At 55.2% G+C, this 21,522-nt stretch overlaps 1 protein-coding gene across 1 annotated transcript; it reads right to left on the reverse strand.

Annotated features, from left to right (window-relative positions):
* Window positions 1-95: 95 nt before the first annotated feature.
* RNF126 (ring finger protein 126) lies at window positions 96-11,350 on the reverse strand. Its single transcript, XM_054291065.1, has 9 exons — window positions 11,265-11,350; window positions 8,769-8,827; window positions 7,231-7,294; window positions 5,789-6,033; window positions 4,554-4,622; window positions 4,401-4,470; window positions 4,010-4,103; window positions 3,390-3,505; window positions 96-3,176 (listed from the first exon to the last, which is right to left on the reverse strand). The coding sequence occupies exons 1-9, from the start codon at window positions 11,337-11,339 to the stop codon at window positions 3,024-3,026; spliced, it is 945 nt and encodes a 314-aa protein (XP_054147040.1). The 5' UTR covers window positions 11,340-11,350; the 3' UTR covers window positions 96-3,023.
* Window positions 11,351-21,522: the final 10,172 nt, after the last annotated feature.

Consider the following 21,522-nt stretch of genomic DNA (forward strand, 5'->3'; position numbering starts at 1 on the left):
TGTTTTTATTTATGTACATATCTATTTTTTGCTATTTATTGCTTTATTTTTAGCGCACGGCAGAGGGATGTGGAAGGTAGATGCTCCAGGCTCAGCCGTGCAGGGCTGTGGTTCTCCCAGTGTTCCCAAGTTTGCCCTAAACCAGGACAGCCTGGCACAGGGCTGGTGTGGGGAACACGACTGGAGCAGGGGCCAGGATCTGCTCATGGCATCTCTGCAGGGCTGGGATGTTCCAGCAGGGTGTCTGTGTCCGAGCTTCCGTGGCAATTAAAGCTGTGTTCGTGGTATGGAACAGGAGCAGGTCTTGGAGCTTTGATGGTGAACTTGGCTTGGGGTGGGAGGGATTGGCTTCCGTGTGGTTGTGGCTGCAGCCACCAGTGTCACTGCCGCCACTGGCAGGGAGCCCAGCTGGTCCTTTGCCACATCCAGCTTTTCACTGACCCCCGCCCACCCTGCAGGAAAACAGCCACGGTGCTTCAGTGGCACAAAGGAGGGAGCAGGGGCCAGCCCAGATCCTCAGGCAGACACAGCTCCAGGGCTGTCCCTGGCCACAGCCAGTCCTGCAGCCCAGCTCTGCATCCTCATCCCCAACAAAAACAGCTGGGACAGTGGACAGTGGGGAGGAGCAGCTCCCCAGCTGGAGGGCAGCATGGCCAGGAATAGCTCCTGCACCTCTGTCCTGGCCAGGGTAAATCCCTGCACCAGGCCAGGCCCAGCATCCCGGTCACTGTCACGTCAGACAGAGCAATGGCCCCAGCAAAAACCACCAAACTCGTTCCATTTCTGACCCAACCAGCTCCAAATGAGTCTGAGAGGGAACAGGCACTGTATTAACCATGTGCTGACCGTGGTGAGCCCCTGCCAGGTGGGCAGCACCCGCCATGCACCCACCCAGGACATTGCTCAGCCCACTTGAAACCCATCTGAGCGCTGCTCACACATGAGAAATCATCCCCTAGCACCTGGGGGAGCCAGGATCCCCCTGTCACAGCTGAAAGAGTGGGAGAGGGAAGGATTTTCCAGGTCTCTTGTTTTGGTGACTAAACAGCAAAGCCTTTCCTCGGTGTCAGGTCAGCCGATGGACACGTGCAGGTTCAGCTGGGACCTTCTTTGCTGCCACCCACCTCAGCAGCCCAGGCTTGTGGCTCAACCCCTGGCAGAGGATGAGCCATTAACCCCGACACACCAGTCCTGAGATAAACCCTCCTGGGAGATGAAAGGCGCCGCCACACTGCCCGGCCAAGCCGAGGAAGAAAAACAGTCCGGGCAAGTCGCTCCCTGCCAGCCCCTGGCCCTGGCACACAGCTGGGGACACTTTCTCCAACAAACCAACTTCTTGTGTCCTGAAATGGCTCAAGAAAGACCAAACCATCCTTCCCCCTCCTCAAGGAGGTTCATCTCTTCTCAGGGAGCTCATGGAAGGGGGTCAGACCCTGGGGTGATGCTGCTTTAGAAGAGACACCCAAGGAGGTTCATCTCTTCTCAGGAAGCTCATGGAAGGGAGCCAGGTGCTGGGTGATGCTGCTTTAGAAGAGACACCCAAGCTCTGCTGGAGCAAGCACCTTCCCCAGCAGCCCCAAAAGCTGAGGGAGAGGCAGGGAACCCCCCAAACTGCCAAACCCTCCACCCACTTCTCCCATGGGGACAGCTTCGCCCTTATCTGCTCTGGTCTCTGCCACAGAGCAGTCCCAAATGTGGCACCATCAGACCCCCAGCCCTCCAGGAAACCTCCTGACCACCTCAGGTCCCTGTGAGGAAAAGGGGCTCCCAGTGATGACCGTGAGAGCTTCTCCTCTCATGCCTCAGGGTCCAGGAAGCAGAGACATGGCAGGGAGTCACTGCCCTCTCTGGTGACATTCTTGTCATTCTCCGAGCTCCAGCTCTGTCACAGAAACTGAGTCACAAACATACCTGGATATTTTTTCTCTCTCTCCTTGTTTTAATCAGCTCTATTTTAAGTAGCTTTGCAATACATTTTTTTTTTTCTCTCCAAAATGTTGTTTTCCTGGTAATTACTCGGTCACAATGAGATTTGCTGGTCCTCGTTCTGCTGCACACCCAGTCCTGTGTCGGCCCAGCAGAACAGCCTGCCCCAGCTGCGAGGAGGGGGGCAGGACTGTAAGGGGGGAAAAACGTGTAAAAAATAGAAAACACCAGGCGAGGATGATTCCAGCTGCGATCCTTGGCTGCCTGTGCAGTGATCCACAGGCTGGCAGTGGCTCCCACAGCAACTCCCAGCACGCAGGAGGGCTCAGAGAGGCCCAGCCTGCCCCTGGGGAAGGCAGGACAGCTTGGTGGCCTCAGAGCTTACCCTGTAGCTTTCCTCAAATCATGCATAATGGCTCGCAGAGCTGAAATGTCCATTTATTGACAACAGTAATAATTTAAGATTATAAAAACCCCTTTCAGTGTTGAGTATCAGCGGGCGAGGTTATAAAGAGAAATAAAAGGGACTCGAGATGGGACAGGGAAGGATCCCGGGGTCTACTTGAGAGTTCCTGTTTCAGTGACAGCTATTGGTCCTCCCCAGCTGGTGATCCTGGGGCGGGGGGGGAGGCAGCATCCTTATATTTCCATTTTAGACGTCAATCTCCAAAGCAGAAAAAAGATAGTATCCAAGGGGAGGAGGAGCAAAAGAAATCAAAAGAAAGGGATCTCAAATTCAAACCCATACAAACAACATTTCCATTCGGGATTCAACCACTCGCTCAGCACCTCGGGGTTCCCAGCCGGGGAGCGCAGCAGCCTCGCACTGCAATGGGTAAAGTCCACGCAAAGAGGATGTTTTTATTGACAGACAGAGCTCTTTTCCCCCCTTTTTTCATCACAGAACTTGAGGCTTCTCATCTCTGAAGGACCCAGAGGCTCCGTGTCTTCAGAAATCAAAAGGAAATTCTGGGGGCACTGCTCCTGCCTCGTCCCCTCCCCTCGCTCTGCTCTGGAAGCCCCTTTGGCCGCTCATGGTGCCCAGGGAGGGAAGGGGAACAGTGGAAGGGCCCCGGGGACAGAGGGTGTGTTAAGATTCATGAGTTGTTCGATGAGTTTTCATTACTTGGTGAGCTGGAGGAAGAGGAGGAGGAGGAGGATGACGAGAAGTTCATCCCTGTGAGTCCTGGGGGGTTTGTGGCAGTGTTTTGTCCACTTAAACTTTTCCGGCAGACAGGACACGTGTCATGCTTTGGGGAGCAGACAAAAAAAAAAAACAAAACAAGAAATAGGGGAAACGGGATTAGAAACACAACAGGGGAGCAGCACTCGAGGAATGGGCTGGGATGACACTCCATCCTCTGACCACAGGTGCTCAGGCCTCATCGTGGAGGTAGGAAAATATTTACAGAGGGGAGCAGGAGCAGACAAAGCCCCCAGTGCTGCAGGCCCCAGGCACTCACCTGCTCCAGCCACGGGACGATGCAGCCGTCGTGGAACAGGTGATTGCACGGTAACTGCCGCACGTTCTCCCCGACTGTGTAATCTTCCTTACACACAGGGCACTCCAACCCGGAATCTGCATGGCACAGGGAAAGCCAAGCCCAGCTGAGCAAACAAGGAGAGGATGAGGTGCAAAGCCCCTGACTCAGGACTTGTCATCCCTCTCCCCTTCCCTACCACTGCTCCATTCCTGTCAGGAGGAAAGCTTGGAGCTCTGCAGTCCCCACATCATTCCTGTCAGGAGGAAAGCTTGGGGCTCTGCAGTCCCCACACCATTCCTGTCAGGAGGAAAGCTTGGAGCTCTACACTCTCCACACCATCATCCCACCTCCCCCTGCCCAGGCTATGCCTCATCCTTGCTTTCCCTTCTGCTTTTTCATCTCTGTCCACACTGAACTTCTCAAAACCTCCCCAGAGCAAATCTGTCCAACCTACACTGCTCGTTTTTTGTGTGAGTGTAACAGAGCCCCTTCAGCTTTGAAATGTTTTATGCCTCAAAGGTACAAACAGACAAATTTTAAGTCTCAAGAAAGTATTACAGAGGGCTTCCAGAGCACAACTCCATGGAGCAGACACGTACCTACGTGCTCCTGTGTGATCTGTATGGTGGGGAGGGCCTGGATCTTCTCTTTGTCCGCTGGTGGCGGTCCAGTGTTTTCAAACTGATTCAGTAACTGGAAAAACAACCAGCCAGGCAGGCAGAACAGAGAGGTGAGCTCAGCAGCACACAGAATCCACTCGTTTCCTGAGCCAGGGCACCTGGACTTAGATGCACTTACACAAGCACTGTCTGGTGTTCTTTTCTGTTTCCCCTCACAGCAAGTACAACAATTTTACAACACCTGGCAATGACCACTGTGGATCCTTTCCCATTTCAGTCCCCCAGCCCCTCGTTCCCTGCACCCCCAGAGGTGCTGCCCCTCCTGCAGCACTGCACAGGAGGATGGAGCTGCAGGGAATCCCAGTTTTACCTGTGTGATAATCGCATCCAGGCCGTTGGCACCCCAGGCGTAGTCCATCGGATTTGAGTGCAGGACTCCCCTGAGGAGCAAGGACAGCAAGTGAGTTCATCCTGGAGCACCAAGGAGACACTGTCACAGAGAGCAGCACATCCTCCAACTCACCAAGGGCCCAGGCCTAGGTTTGGAATTGTGGTCGGTGCAATAATTCCATTGACCAGCTGCTGGATAATTCTGAAAGACAAGAAAACCAGGATTGTGTGAGAATTAAAGTTTGCTGGCTCCCAGCCCAGCACCCCAGTGTGGAGGGAGAGGCTGAGCAAGCTGAATACTGTCACTTTGTTGGGGGCAATTAAAAATACCCTACAGCAATTCCAATAGCAGCTTAGACAGTGATCAGCCACTGATAAAGTTTCAATATTTGATTCATAAGGGGACAATTCCTGACATGATGGTGAGTGGCTCCCAAGATGCACTTACACACTGTCTAGTGTTTCCTTCTGTTTCCCCTCATGGCAAGTACAACAATTTTGCAACACCTGGCAATGACCAGGGAATATTCTCCCACTAGAGGACAAACTGCTAAGCAGAGTCCATGCCACACCCAGCTAAAACACCCCTAACAGACCCCAACAGGCTCAGGCTGGGACAATTAAAAATACCCTACAGCAACTGGAATGGCAGCTTAGGGAGTGATCAGCCACTGATAAAGTTTCAATATTTGAAACTTTTAAGAGCTCTCTTTTAAGAGCTTCTTGTTCATAAGGGGACGATTCCTGACACAATGGCAAGTGGCTCCTAAGAGGCACTTCCACACTGGTGTTCTCTTCTGTTTCCCCTCACAGCAAGTACAACAATTTTGCAACACCTGGCAATGACCAGGGAATATTCTCCCACTAGAGGACAAATTCCTAAGCACAGTCCATGTCACACCCAGCTAAAAAAACCCCAAACAGATCCCAACAGGCTCAGGTGGGACACAGATGGCAAAAATACCCTCCAGCAATTGCAATGGCAGCTTAGGGAGTGATCAGCCACTGATAAAGTCTCAATATTTGATTCATAAGGGGACAAATCCTGACATGATGGTGAGTGGCTCCCAAGATGCACTTACACAAACAGTGCCTGTTGTTCTCTTCAAGTACAACAATTTTGCAACACCTGGCAATGACCAGGGAATATTCTCTCACTACAGGACAAATTCCTAAGCAGAGTCCATGTCACCACTCAGCTAAAACATCCCCAACAAACCCCAAAAGCAGGAGCCGCCAACATGCTCAGGCGGCACACAGACATCACCCACAGCAGCGCTGGAGATCTTTGGGATGCCGCTCCAACAAACCAGGAGGAAAGGTGAGGAACACCAAGGATCCCCCCTGAGGTGCCAGAGTGGTTCTCACCCTTCCAGCGTGGGCACTCCCTCGTGCCTGCCCGAGGCTCGGCGCGTGGCCAGGCGGGCGCGGGGCTGCCGGGCGCCGTAGCGGTGCCGGGACTGGTGCTCGCGCTCCCGCCGGTTCTCCGAGTCCCGGTTGTCCTCTGCCTGCTGCACGTTGGACCCGAAGGGAAACTCAAAGCTGTCGTCAAAGAAGCCGAAAGCAAACTGGCCATAGCCCGGGGGCAAGGTGAACAAGTGCTGATCCACGTTCTGGAGGGAGGGAGGGAATGCAGAGAACAGATTGTGACAACAGGAACGACAATAAAGACTTGTGGAGGTGAACTGGCTCGCCATGTTCAATCAGTGCCCAGCATGAGCTGGCAGTCAGCTCAGCAATCTGGTAGCCCTGTTCTTCAAGGAGAAGATTCCCAGATTCCCCCTTCTTCAGCTTTCAAATTGCAAAAGCTGGATGGAAGGAAAAAGCCCCCTGAGGCAGCAGGGCAAGCCTCTCTATTAATTACAAGTGAGTGATGTAAAATTCAGAATAGGACAGAGATGCTGCTGGCCACCTCCACCTCAGCCCCTGCAGTCTGCCACACTTGACCCAACACCCATAACTTGTTCGCTCTCACTCTGACATTGCTCTTCATGACCACCTCTAATTGGAACATGACATACCTGCAGCAGCAGTTCTAAAGTCTATGAGTAAATACATGTGTGCTAATATTTTCTCTAATATGAGTGACTGGAGTAAATAGTTTGTAGTGAAATGGAAAGGTCAGTTCCAAATCACAGCCCCTAAAAGTTCTGGGATGCTTGGATCAAAGTGATTCATAAGGGGACAATTCCTGACATGATGGCAATTCCTGATAGGATGCACTTCCACACTGTCTGATGTCCTCTTCTGCTTCCCCTCACAGCAAGTACATTTCTGCAACACCTGGCAATGAGCAGGGAATATTCTCCTACTAGAGGACAAACTGCTAAGCAGAGTCCATGTCACACCCAGCTAAAACACCTCCAAACACACCCCAAAAGCAGGAGCTGCCAACAGGCTCAGGTGGCACACAGATGTCACAGCCTGGGGTGACACTGGGATCAGCGCCCTCAGCAGCAGCTCAGTGAGGAACAGACACTGGAACTGCACACAAAGGCAGAAATGATCACATTTCCCTGGTTTTTCTTTGGTGTGTCACTGCTGCTTCCAAGCTGAGGCTACTGCATAGCAACACACCCAAATCCTGCTGAGCCCCCTCACAACTGGAATCAGCTGAGTGATGGTCCCATGGAACACACACAGCAAAAATATGGGATGTGGAGATTTCAGGAGCAGCATGTGGAGGATATGAATTCCCCCTTTCCAAGTTCTGTCATGATGTGGGAAATGTTTAAACAATGCACTATTGGAAAAACACTCAATCCAAGAGCAAAGCAGAAGGTGGTGGAGGAGAGAAAGGACTTGCTCACCTCAAAAGGATGCCTGCTCTGATCAGGGGCTGACGTGGAGGAGCTGGTCTCATTGTCAGCATTCCTGTGGAGAATGAAGAGCACTGGTAATCTTCTCACAGCAGCCTCCAAGGCTTTTCTGCCCCCCTCTCCCATCCCAGGGCAGAGGCAGCTCAACAGAGCCTTGTCCTCCCTCAGCTGTTGATTTTCTGATTGCCTCTATCAATTTTCCCTCTCTGAATCTTTTACTTTCCCACACCCTCACCCATTTCTCCCTACTCTATTAGATCCCACAGGCTGCACAGAAGTGCCTGAGCCATGATGTCAAGCAAGGATTTGCCCCACAATCCATCTCAAACACAGCAGCTAATCCTGCAGAGCACCAGGAAGACTTAAAGCACAAACGCTGATCTCTGTGACCCCAAGACACAGAAGTCTGATCTTGAATCAAAGAAACTTCTCTACTGCAGAGGCATACAACCAAACAGCTCAGGATGTTGGGAAAACTCTAATTCTTGTCAGACTTCTGCTTTCAGAGCTGCAGAAACATTTCCTGCTCAGAACCAAGTTCATGGTACTGAAACCACTGAGATTCAGCAAAGATGGGACTCTCCCAAGGTCACAGGGAATCACCAAAACAGTCAGGATCAGCCAGCATGGATTTTCTGGCTCCAGGGCTGGTGATCAAACCAACCATCACCTGCTCAGTGCAGAAGCCCCAGGCCATGCAGCACAATCAGCAGGCAGCAACACCCATTGCCCCTGGCCCCTGCGCTGCCAGTCACAGCTGGGGCCTCACAAACACAAAATGAAACATTTTAAGACATTCCTGCTGCTTCTGCCACCAGTGGCAGCAGAGCAGCACAGGAACACAGACCTCACTGCTCCAGGGCAGAGTCCAAAGTCTCAGCCACAACATTTTACTGTTCATTCCCAGCACAGTCACTGCTTACACTGAGGTGTTCATGCACTCACCATGCCCAGATCCCTCTGTCTGGGGTTATCTCTGCTCTGATCAGGTCAGAGCCACCACACAGCACAGGGAAAACCTCCCTAGCACTTCTTTATATTTGTTTGAAATCAAACCATTCCTGCTCCACCCCTCAGCAGAGACACTGGATGCTCAGTATTGCCATGGCAGATTGGGCTGTGGGTGCAAATTGTGCCAACAAAGCACAGTAATCCAAAAGTGAGGAAAAATGAGCTAAAGCTGGGGCAGAAGCACTAGAAACCTCTGTCTGGGGTTATCTCTGCCCTGATCAGGTCAGAGCCACCACACAGCACGGGGAAAACCTCCCTAGCACTTCTTTATGTTTGTTTGAAACCAAACCATTCCTGTCCCACCCCTCAGCAGAGACATTGTGGACACTCAGCATTGCTCAGATTGGCCCATGGGTGCAAATTGAGCCAACAAAGCAATGGATTCCAAAAGTGAGGAAAACTGAGCTGAAGCTGGGGCAGAAGCAATAAAACAGTGCATTTTATAGCAAACATTGAACTAGGAAGGGAGCAAAGCAACGTGGGCTCAGTGGAGCAGCAGCCCTGGGGCAGCACAGTACCTTGGCTCCTCAGGAAGCTCTTCAATAAAACCAGACTCACACCGTGGGCAGATGTAGTCCTGCAGGAGAAGACACACACTGGGTGAGAGGAGGAGGTGGCACCCCAGAGCTGAAGGCTGTGACAGGGTGGGAGGGTGCACATGCAACAGTCCCAGAGCCAGAGAGACCCCAAAGCCCAACATTTCCCTTCCAGAGCTCAGCCAGACCTGTGGGAGCTCAGCTTAAGCGTGATGAGGGTGATGCTGATTAACCCCCAGTACAGACAGAGCTGATGCAGCTCCAGTGAAGTGAAAGTGAAACCCCCAAGGCTCCCTGCACAACAAACCCACAAACTTTGTGTCCTGCTCCCCAAAACACAGAGCTGGGCCAACATGGGAATGGCAGCAGGGATTTGGTGAGGTTGTGGTGCTCACTGACACAGCCTGGGGTTCACAGCCCACGGGGACAGCCAGGACCTCACACTCCCACACCCAGAGCTCACTACAGAGATCTGTCACCATCCCTGAGCGTGCCAGGACACACAGGCTGAGTGTGCAGCCCCTGCACAGCCACCTCCTCACAATTCTGGGCTTAGTGAGGAGGAATTTATCCTCTACAACCAGCCCAGAACACTGGAGATCCTGAAATGGAACTGTTTCACTTCACTTCAAGAAGCAGCACAGAGCCAATGCCATCCCCTGCCCCACACCACCCCAAATCCCTGTGCTGGCACAGCCAGGCTCAGCACAGAAGGCATTTAAGAGCTTCTAAAAATAATGTTTGCCACTTCCTTTTGCTGCTGTGCTGGAACTGGCACAGCCCTGAGCCAGACTGAGGGATTCCCCCAAGGAGCTGAGGCTGATAAAGCCCTTGGGGTCGCTCCTCTGGGCCCTAGAGCCAACCCTGATAAGGCCCAAGGGAATGAGCACAGCTTGGAGCCCCTGAACGTGCTGTGTCTGCTCAGGGAGATACAGGAGCAGAATGGGAGAGGTGCCTGCTCCTTCTTCCACACAGGACTGAGATGGAACAACCATCTCTGCACCACTGACATCAGACCAGGGTCTGCTGGGTGAGCACAGAGAACTGTAGCCCATGAAACCCCCTGCTCATTAAAACCCCCTGCCCATTAAAACCCCATTGGTGACACAAACTGGTGGGGACACACATGGCATGAGGTGAGTGGCCATGGCCTGAGCACCCTGCCCAGGGAGCTGCTGTGTGTCTGTGTGTGTCTCTATGTGCTCCCAGCACAGGGATCAGCACATTCCTCTGCAGCTGGAACAGCACAAACGTCAAAGTTTGTTGTTTCTCGGGCTGTTTGAGTCCCTCCTTTGGCAGCGCTGGTTGCTGCGCCTGCAGATGGTGAGGGAAACCTAAATCCCCAAAACCAGCTCCTAAACTCACAGATCTGAGCCCCCAAACCCAGCTGGCACAGCCAGATGTGCACACAACCAGCTGTGAGCCCAGCCCAGCCCGGGCTGTTTGAACAGAAATAAAAACCAGATTTCCTGTGTCACCTCCTGGCCCCACAGCTCAGTGAGTTTGCCCTCGCTCTCCCACACCAGCTGGGAGCTCCAGCATGGCCCACCCTGGCCCAAAAGAGAGGGCAAAAGGACAAATCACATGTCACAAAGCAGCCAGCCCCGGCAGGGACAGCTCTGCTTGTCCCCACAGGCTTTTCAAGCTCAGTGCCAGCACCCAGCAATGGCTTTGGGGACAAGGTGCTGTGAAAAGGGGCAGGATAAAGAGACCAGCAGCGCTCTCCAAACCACACTGAACACCTCAGGAAGCCAAGCAGGGGAACGACTGATCCACCACATCCTCACACTGCTTTTCCACCCACACCAGGGCAAGCTCCACACTCACACACCGCGTTTTGGTGCGTGATTAAAGCACCTGCCCAGGTGCCTACACAGCATTTCTACCCACGTATTGCCGTGCACCTCCCTGCGCCCCAGCCGCCCGCACGGCCGGGCTTTTATCGCGTTCATTAAACCTCCTGAAAGAGCTCCGAGAAACCCCAAACCCCGAGAAACCCCAGAAACCCCCGAGAAACCCCAGAAATCCCCACACCCCGCGATGCTTCACGGGTACCGGCTGGGATCAGGCTGCTCGGCCTGGGGGTGTCACAGCCGGGCCCGGGGCTGTTGTCTGACCGGCTCCCGTCCCAGCCCGGTTCCCCGTGAGGCGCCCGGAGCGCTCGCACCGCCTCGGGCCTCCCCAATCGGGCGCACCGGGCCCGAGGGCCGCTCCCGCCGCGCCGCCCCCGCCCGGCCGCTGCCCCTCGACCCGTTCCCACCGCCGCAGCCCCGTTCGCTCGCTACCGAGCCCCTCTCAACGCCCCCGAGCCGCGGTGCCACGGGCGGAGCCCCTCAGGGCAGCCCCCGCCTCCCCGGCCGCTCAGGCCCCCTGGGCCCCTCAGGCCTCGCTCCCACGTGCCCGCCCCCTCGGAGCCGCCACCCGGCCCTGCCCGCTCTCCCGGCCCTCCCCGGCGGCGCTCCCCGGTGCTCCGCTCACGGGCAGGCGCGGGGCGATCTCGGCCGAGCAGCTATGGCAGAAGAACCGGCCCGGCTGCGGCGACGCCTCCGCCATCTTCCCCTACCCGCCGGCCCCGCCCCCCGCGCGCGCCGCGGCGCCGACGGCGGCCGAGGGGGGACAAGGGACAGCGCGCGGCGGAAACGCGGAGGGGGGAAAATCGCTGATGGGGCGTGGCCAAAAGAGGGCGTGACTTTGCATTGTTAAATTAATAGGCGTGGTTTGCTCAAATAAGGATATGGGCGTGGCTAGGGAAGTGGCGGGATGGATCCCTGATTCCCGGAACCCCCCGGTATTACCGGAACCCCCCAATCCTTCCTGCTCCCCCCCCCCCAAATCCTTCCTGCACCCCCTCCTCCCCCTCAGCCCCACTGCACCCCCGAGCTTTAAAATATCAATCTAATTTTTAAAAGAAAAGGGAAAAAAATGAGCTGGGGAGAGCTTGATTCTCCCAAAAAGAGGGAAAAAGGGAGTGAAAAATAAATCCCATTGAAAATCCCGGGAACTGTTTCAAGATGCAATAGCCCTAAAGGAACTGGAATACCTGGGATCCCAAAGCTCAGGGGCTATTCTGTGGCACTGCACAGCCAGGGGTTTTTGGGGTGATTTTGGGGTATCCATGTGATATGGGTGATTTTGGGGGTGATTTTGGGGTATCCACGTGATATCGCTGATTTTTGGGGTGATTTTTTGGGAGATTTTGGGGTATCCAGGTGATATGGGTGATTTTTGGGGTATCCACGTGGTATGGGTGATTTTTGGGGGAGATTTTTCGGGTGATTTTAGGGTATCCACTTGATATGGGTGATTTTTGAGGGAGATTTTGGGATATCCATGTGATATGGGTGGGTTTTGGGGTGATTTTGGGGAGATTTGGGGGTATCCACATGATATCGGTGATTTTTGGGGAGATTTGGGGGTATCCACATGATATGGTTATTTTTTGGGGGAGATTTTGGGGCATCCACATGATATGGGTGATTTTGGAGGTGATTTGGGGGAGATTTTGGGGTATCCTCGTGATGTGGGCAATTTTTATGGTGATTTTGAGGTATCCATGTGATATGAGTGATCTGGGGGTGATTTTGGGGTATCCACGTGATATGGGTGATTTTTTAATTGATTTTGGGGAGATTTTAGATATCCACTTAATATGGGCGATTTTGGGAGTGGTTTTGGGGTATCCACGTGATTCGGGTGATTTTGTGGATATTTGGGATATCCACGTGATATCAGTGATTTTTGGGGTGAGTTTGGGGTATCCATATTATATGGGTGATTTTTGGCGTGATTTTGGGGTATCCACGTAACCTGGGTGATTTTGGGGTGATTTTTTGGGAGATTTTGGGGAGATTTTTTGGGAGATTTTGGGGTATCCACGCAACACAGCTATAAGATTTTGGGGAGGGGGAGATGGTGAGGCTGCGGGGCGGGATTGTAGTGACAGAATTATAGGATTTTAAGGATTCTGCACATTGGGGCTGTGGGATTTTTGAGATTTCACGCCAGCCCCGCTCCCAGCAGGTGGCATCTTCATCCCAGCATTTGCCTCTCCAGCTTTGGAGCAGCCGGGGAGGGATTTATGGAGCAGCTCAGGAGCCCTGGAAATCTCAGCAGAGCAGCGACAGGGGCTGGACACTGGTGACAAACAGCCCTGGAGGGCGGTGCCAGAACTGGGACAGACCGGCAGAGCTCAGCGGCTGATCGATGATAGCATTTATTAATTTATTTACAGGTGATGAGGTTTATTTATTTACAGGCGATGAGGAAACTGCTGCTCCTGTAATTCAGGAGGTGGGACCAGACAGAGCCAGACAGAGCCCTGCGGCTCCGGATGGGGCATTTCCCACCCCTGGGGAAGCTCCTTCCCTCCCGTTTCACCGTCGGAGGACGAGTCAGCGCTCGATCAAATGGTGTGGGATGGTGGAGGGGGGAAGGATGCGGCTGCACTGACTTTGTCCCTCTGGAATTCCCTGACGCAGGAGATGTGCAAGGTGAGCGTGGCAGCGCTCAGATGGCAGAGGATGGGGATGCACGGGGAGATAAGGGCAGCAAAAGGGGCACACAGCAGTGGGGAGGGTCCCCAAAAACCCCTCACTCATCTCTTGGGGTCTGCATCCACGTCAGGACTAAAAGCCATGCCCATTCCTCATTGCTGGTGCTGATGATGGAGAGGGAATTGCCATTTTCTGGGGGCTGAGGGTCCCCCAAAAGCCCCTCACTCATCTCTTGGGATTTCCCTCTGTGTCAGGACTGCAAACTGTGCCCATTCCTCATTGCTGGTGCTGCCCATGGAGAGGGAATTGCCATTCATGGGGGTCTGAGGGTCCCCTAAAAGCCCCTTGGGGTCTGCATCCATGTCAGGACTGCAAACTGTGCCCATTCCTCATTGCTGGTGCTGCTCATGGAGAGGGCATTGCCATTTTCTGGGGTCTGAGGGTCCTCCAAAAAGCCCCTCATTCATCTCTTGTGCTCTGCATCCATGTCAGGACTAAAAACCGTGCCCATCCCTCATTGCTGGTGCTTATCATGGAGAGGGAATTGCCACTCTCCAGCCGCTGAGGATCCCCTAAAAGCCCCTTGGGGTTTCCCTCCATGTCAGGACTGCAGCCCCTGCCCACCCCTCATTGCTGATCATCGAGAGGGGATCGCCCTTTTCTGGCAGCTGAGGGTCCCCCAAAAGCCCCTCACTCATCTGTTGGTGTTTCCTTCCACGTCAGGACTAAAAACTGTGCCCCATTCCTCATTGCTGGTGCTGCCCATGGAGAGGGAATTGCCATTCATGGGGGTCTGAGGGTCCCCTAAAAGCCCCTTGGGGTCTGCATCCATGTCACAATTGCAGCCCCTGCCTCATTGCTGGTGCTGACCATGGAGAGAGGATCACCCTTCTCCAGCAGCTGAGGGTCCCCCAAAAGCCCCTCACTCACCTGCTGGGGTTTGCCCCCATGTTAGGACTAAAAACTGTGCCCATTCCTCATTGCTGGTGCTGATCATGGAGAGGAAATTCCCATTTTCTGGCAGCTGAGGCTCCCAGACAGCCCCATACCCTTCTTTTGGCCCCAGCCATGATTCCTCCCCATAAAGGGCACAAAAATCCCATAGAAACCCATCTCTGATTCCTCTCCACAAAGGGCACAAAAATCCCATGGACACCCCATCTCTGACGCTGCTGGGACACCCCAAACCTGGTGGTTCAGTGTTTCCCTGTCCCCCTTCCCTCTGCTGCCTCTGAGGGAGCTGTGTGTGCTCAGGAGCGCATTTGAGTCACCCAGGTGAGGATTTTTTTCCCACGGTGCTGCAGAAAGACAGAACTGCAGCAAACTCACCTGGGAGGGCTGACGAGGAGGTGACACCTCCCCAGGTGGGATGGAGTCATCCTGAGGCACAGCCCGCTCCCAGATCGGCCACCCCGCTCGGGAAGGGGGTGTGGGGAAAATCTCCCAGGGCAAAATCCCAATGTTTGAGGGGTTGGGAGGCTCCTCCAGCAGCTCAGAGCCACCATCCCACCTGGGCTGAGCAGTGGAGGGGACGTGTGTTGTCACCCTGATTTTTTAAAGATTTTCTGAGCTTTCTGATGTTGACATTCGTGTAACGAACTTTCTCACACACTTTATGTAAATAACTCATTGTTTTGCATTCTTTGATGGAGGAGGAATTTGATGGGCTGTTGGTTTGTCCAGTGTCATTGGAGAGGTGGCACTGCTGCCTTCCAATCTGCTGTCACTTTTGGAAAATCTATAAAAGTTGGAGTCAGAAGTGAAAAATTTTCTTTTCAGCTCAGAAGAGCTGCATGTCCACATTGAGTTATATCATCTCCTATAGTGACAGGGGTTCAAAGGATTCCTCCTGTGTGTTTCTAAAGAAATTGGGGACCCGAGCTGAAGCCCCCCACGTTCTCCAGGTGCTGGAGGCACAGGGGCAGCCCCGAGCTCATCCCATTGAGCCCTGGGAAGCACAAGCACCTCCTGGAGCCAGAGCAATTCCTGCCAAGTGAGAAGAACTGGTGCAGCTGGTCTCCCTGCTCCCCTCCACCCCACATCATATATATAATTGCCTATTTTAATTAATAAATTGGAGGCCACTCAAAGGAAAGCTGCGAGATTCCTCGCAGACACTGCCGGGGATTGTCTGCCCGCCCCGAGCCGGTCGTGTCACGGCGCATTTGAATCGGTCTCCTTTGAATTTGCTCAGACAGATCGAGAGATTTACATCCCCCACCTCATCTCCTGGAGCCTCACACCTCGGGGCTGTGGGGCTGGATCCCATCTGGCAGGGATCCAGGGTGACCCAGGAGCAGCGGCACAGGCTGAGCCCCATCCTCAGCACCCCGGGGGAAGCTGCTGGAGGGTGGTCCCAGCCCTCCATGGTTGATCCCTGCATCAGAAAGGCTGCTGGCATCTTGGTGGTCCATCCCTGGCCCAGCTGTGCTGTCCCAATGGTTCACCTTCCCCTGGGAGCAGCCAAGGCAGAGGGGAAGTTCGCGGTCCCATGGGGCTGATTTTAGGCTCCACCAAAAATTTTTTCCTTTCTCTTTTTTTTTTTTTTTTTTGCTTTTTGGATTCTTTCCTTTTTTTATGCTTGGTTTAAACCATTGTTCTTCAAGGGAGATTTTAATGTGAAAAACATGCTTTTCTAACAGCTGCCAGCCTGGGCCAGGCAATGAGGCTGACAAGGGCTGTGTGGCAGATGTTGGGTTCCAGCGAGGATGTGACCTGTGGTGGCTCTGCTCTTTAGAGGCCCATGGCATGGCGATCCAGCAGGCTGGGATGCTGGGATTGCAGTGCCAATGGGGTCCGTGGTGTGGCTGGTTTGGGAGTATCCACCAGGCTGTCCGTCTGTCTGTCCCACCCCAATAACAGCACCTTGCTCCGGGAGCAAAGATCGGCGGAGCAGCCGGTGCTGCTTCCTGCAGCAGCGCCTCTCCCCAGCCTCGCCAAGGAACCAGGAGCCTTTAATGACCCGGGAGGTTTTCCTGGCTCGGCTGGACCCGGTTCAGCCCCTCACGGCTGCCCGACGTTCCCGGGGCTGCCAGCCCTTCCCTCCAGGCTCGCCCAGCGTTGGAGCCAGGAGCCCGCACGGCCGCCGGCGCTGAGTCACGGCTTGTTTACACTCACAAACACTCACAAACACTCAGAAATGCTCACAAGCACCAACAGACACACACACATAGACACAAACACACACAGAGACACACACAGACACAAACACTCACAGACACTCACAGACACACACACAGACACACACAAAAACACACACAAAAACACACAGACACACAGGGACACACAGAGACACAGACACACAAATGCTTACAAACACACAGAGTCACACAGAGACACACACAGACACACACAAACACTCACAGACACACAGACACACACAGACACAAACACTCACAGACTCACAAACACACACAGACACACAGACACACACAGACACACACACACACAAACACACACACATACACAAACACACACAGACACACACAGACACTCACAAACACACTCAGACACACACACTCACAGACACACACACAGCCACACTCACAGACACAAACACTCACAGACACACACACAGACACACACAGACACAAACACTCACAGACACTCACAAACACACAAACACACACAGACACACACAGACACACACACACAAACACACACACATACACAAACACACACAGACACACACAGACACTCACAAACACACTCAGACACACACTCACAGACACACACACAGACACACTCACAGACACAAACACTCACAGACACACACACAGACACACACAGACACAAACACTCACAGACACTCACAGACACTCACAAACACACACACACACAGACACACACACACACACAAACACACACAAACACTCACAGACACACACACAGACACACACAGACACAAACACTCACAGACACTCACAGACACTCACAAACACACTCAGACACACACACTCACAGACACACACACAGACACACACAGACACAAACACACAAAGAGCCTGTGGCACTGCCAGGCCAACCCCACCGGACTCAGCCACGTGGGCAGCAGGATCACAGCCCATAAGGAGCTCACTACGGTGGCTGGAAATTGGACAGGAGGGGTGGAACAGGAGCCACGAGCTGCTCCTGGCTGAGAGGGACACGAGCTGGGGCTTCTGCAGGCTGGGATGGGATGGGATCCATGGGATGGGATGGGATGGGATGGGATGGGATGGAATCCATGGGATGGGGTGGGATGGGATCCATGGGATGGGATAGGATGAGATGATCAGTGGGATGGGATGGGATCCATGGGATGAGATCCATGGGATTGGATGGGATGAGATCCATGGGATGGGATGGGATGGGATCCATGGAATGGGATGGGATCCATGGGAGGAGATGGGATCCACGGGATGGGATGGGATCCATGGGAGGAGATGGGATCCACAGGATGGGATCCATGGGATGGGATGGGATGAGATCCATGCGATGGGATGGGATGGGATGGGATGGGATGGGATGGGATGGGATGGGATCCATGGAATGAGATGGGATCCATGGGATGGGATGGGATCCATGGAATGAGATGGGATCCACAGGATGGGATCCATGGGATGGGATGCAATGACCTTGCTGTCTCTGGTTGCTGCTTTCCCACATCCCAGCCTTCCCATGTCACTTGCTCCTCCTGGCTCCAAGCACTGGCATTTCCCAGCATGGACAGAGCTCAGAGCATCTCCCATCAGCTCAGGGCAGAGCTGAGAGTGAGCTGAGACTGGCACTGAGAGCAAAGATTTGAGAAGAAGAGGTGTTGGGCAGGTGTGGCTCTTGCTGGGGGCACCCAAAGCACTGTAGAAGAGGACATTTCTGAGGAGGGGAGAGGGAGTGAATCCCCCCAGGGGGATCTTCCTGTGGAGCCTGCAGGGTGCTGGGGCTGCTGGTGCCAGCAGCAGGGAGGGGGTCTGGCTCTGGCCATCAGCAGGAGGGATCAGAATGTGATCAGGAATCAAACAGAATGGCTGATCAGATCTGGAGGGGCAGGTCTTGGGAATCTATGCCAGGCTCCCATCCCTCCCTGAGCGCTCCCGCCCTGCTTTCCTTCATGCACACACGTGGAAATGTCCCAGCAACATGAAACGATTACTTGGCGAGGAGAATCCAGCTCAGCACTTCTTGGCATTTGTTCACGGCTTTTCATCTTCAAAGCTCCTTGCAAACATTAGCAAACTAATCCCTGCAACCTTCCTGGGAGATAGTGCAGGATCAAGCGGAGGGAGCATTTATCTCTCCGCAGCAGATGGGGAAACTGAGGCACGGAGCGGTGACGCTGCCGCCGCGGGGCTCGGGGCGCAGCTCGGTGTCAGCGCTGGGGGTGGAGTGAGCCCATCAAGGTGCCGGCCTGACACTCTCTCCCCAAACAAGCCCTGAGTCAATTCGCTGGGCTGGAAGAGCTGTGAGGATACGGGAGAAAATCCCGCCCCCGGGTCAGGGCTCCCTCCTGGCTCTGGCCACTCGCCACGTGCTCCAAGATGTGACCAGGCTCAGTGCTGTCCCCTCTGCTGAGCCCTGCTGAGCTGAGCTGTCCCCATGGATAACCCTGTGGAGCCCCTCTCTCCCCAGGGTGGTGTTTGCAGCATCTCTGCTTGCAGGAGGGAAACTGAGGCATCCCAGTGCGGTGAGGGGAGGAGGAATGGGGCCAGGATCGCCTCTGTCTGACAGGGAAATGGCAACAGGCAGAGCCCTGGCCAACACCTGCCCGCAGATCCTCGTATGAAACCTCTGCCCTGACCCTGGGCTCTTCTCCTCAATAGAACCTCTAGTTGCAAATTGCAGCTCTAATTGGTTTAGCAGAGTTTAATTAGCCTGAACTGATGAGAGAGGAGAGATTCCCTCCTTAAAGGAGCCCAGCAGCAGCAGCAGCAGCGTGCAGCAGCTGGGGATTGAGGGGGGAGAATGTTTGGGTCTGAACCTTGTGCTGAAACCCTGCTGCAGGCCTGAGCCCGCGTGGCAGCAGTGCCCAGAGGAAAGGTCAGATGTGAAGCCACCATTCAGTGCGCTCCAAAGGGCTCCTTTGTCCCCTCTCCAGTGCCTGCAGCCGCCCCCAGCCCTGGCCCAGGGGTTCCTCTGTGTCTCCCTTTGGGTGCTGCAGAGCTCCCAGGCCTGATCCCCGCCCCACTCTCTCCGTGGGTGCTGCTGGGGGTCACTCACACCCTGGGGTGTCCGTGGGGTTCAGGGAGACAGCATCACCCTGGGTGTGGGACTGGGAGTAGAATTTTCCTCCCAGCTTTGCTTGAGAAGCAGCACTATGGTATCACCACAGGCCAGCTGCTTCAGCCACAGGCAGGACAGAGCCCCCAGCATGGTTTTCCTGGCAGCAGGGCAGCCTCATCAGGACCCTGAGCACCCTTTGGCTCAGGGATCCACTCCCCTCCTGGCCACCAGCCTCCTCCTGCCTTTCCATCAGCATCCTGGCTGCTCCCTTACAGATGCAGCAGCGAGGTCTGACCCCTTCCCTGGCAGAGCCTGCGGTTGTGCAACCCCACTGGCAGCCGAGGAAAATCCCTGGCTGGCCTCTGCGAGCTGCTCTCGCATCCTGGAGTGTGTGAGTGAGCGAGTGCATCACCACCCACTCGCTCACGGCCATCCCGCTCGGAACTTTGGCTCCCCAGCCCTCTGCCCTTACATGGGCAATGCTCCGAGCCAGCCTGGGTCACGGCAGCCAGGACAGGGCCAGGAGCAGCCCAGGGCCAGCAGCACGCTGGGAACAGGGTGGTGAGGAGCTGCTGGCTCTGTGCTTCCCCCCAGGACTGTCCCTTCTCACAGTGTCAGGAGGTGCTGCAGGACTCCTGTGCCCGCGGATGGCACCAGGGATAAACCCACCTCTCCCATTCCCAACCCTCCTGGGGGTTCAAAGGGCTGTAAGTGGAGAAGAAAATGAAGATCTGCCTTGCTCAGAGCCTGCCTGCTGGCTGGAGGGATGGGGATGTGGCAGGGATGGTGGCACTGCTCTCTGTCGGTGCATTGCCCACGCTGCCCCTGTCCCCAGGCTGCTCCACGTCCCACAGCACCAAAGCTGTGTCCAGCCCCATCCCACGCCAAAACTGAGCCAAACCCGAGCTGCTCGTGCTGTGCTGGCACCACTCGGAGCCAGGAGGCTGCTGCAGGGCCGGGTGGGTGGTGCAGGCTCCCCTGGGCCCTGCGGCCCCTCTCTGAAGCTCAGCCCTGCCGAAAACATGACCTCAGCTGGGGCCAGTGCACGGGGTGAAACGTTCCTCAGCTGCGTGCCTGCGAGCTGGACAGGGCTTGGGGGCTGGAGAGCCCCCTGTGTCCCCAAAGCTCTGCCTCAGGAGCAGGGTGATGGTCCCTGGTGCATCCTGACCCCCCTTCCGACAGGTGGGTGGTGTCTTTGCGGTGGCACCAAGCAAGGAGCAAAGCCAAAGCTGCTCTGCCTTGCCCTGGGGTCTCTGCTGGCCTCCCCTGCCCTGTAGGAGCCTCACAAAGCCTGGGAGACTCTGAGAGCCAGGGGAAGGGTTCAGGAAGCAGATGGAGCAGTCCTCATGGTGATGGGGACACCTCTGGAGGACAGGGACAGCACATGCCACAGGGGTATGGCCCCACAATTCTGCTTCCTCTGCTAGCCTGGCAAGGCTCAGGGTGGTGCCTCAGTTTCCCTCTGTGTTGTTGGGTACCAGGCGAGCTGGGGGAGCGTTTGGCGAGCAGAGATTAAAGGAACCATGGATGAGACAGCCCACACCGTCCCCCTGCTGCCAGCCGGGGCTGCTCGGGGAGGAGGAGGAGGCAGGTCCGGCTTCATGCGAGGATGGGTGGGGAGGGCTCAGGGTCGGCCAGGGGAGCGCAGGGACGGCCAGGGGAGCGCTCCGGGGTCCCCCACACCTCGGGGTGTGCACAGACACCGCTCTGCTCCGCTCCACTGAGAGCACCCCCAAGCCACCCCCGAGCCATCCCAGTGCCGGTGGGACACAGGGACACGACACACGGACACGACCCCCGCGCCCACCCACTCAGTGACGATCCGACCTTCATCTCCTCTCCCCGCTCTCATCCCCCTCGCTGCCCCCCGACTCCCCCGCCGCTGCCCCCGCCCCGGCCCCCCCGCGCCGCCCCGCCCGGTGATTCACGCCGCCCCGCCGCTTTATAGCTCGCTCGGTCTCGCCGCCGCCTCGCACACACAGCAACAGGTCACCGGTCACCGGAGCGCCCCGGCCCGTCCCGGCCCGTCCCCGCCCGGCCCGGCC

Source organism: Melozone crissalis, unplaced genomic scaffold, assembly GCF_028551555.1.
Source record: "Melozone crissalis strain CALT ecotype California unplaced genomic scaffold, PUWL_Pcris_2 ptg000088l_1, whole genome shotgun sequence".
NCBI lineage: Eukaryota > Metazoa > Chordata > Aves > Passeriformes > Passerellidae > Melozone > Melozone crissalis.

Coding starts and splice junctions, on each gene's coding strand:
- RNF126 (XM_054291065.1), bottom strand. CDS start 11,339: ATGGCGGAGGCGTCGCCGCAGCCGGGCCGGTTCTTCTGCCATAGCTGC. Junction 3,506..4,009: donor GATCACACAGGAGCACGTAG/GTACGTGTCTGC, acceptor TGTGCCATGCAG/ATTCCGGGTTGGAGTGCCCT. Junction 3,177..3,389: donor TCGTCCCGTGGCTGGAGCAG/GTGAGTGCCTGG, acceptor TGCTCCCCAAAG/CATGACACGTGTCCTGTCTG.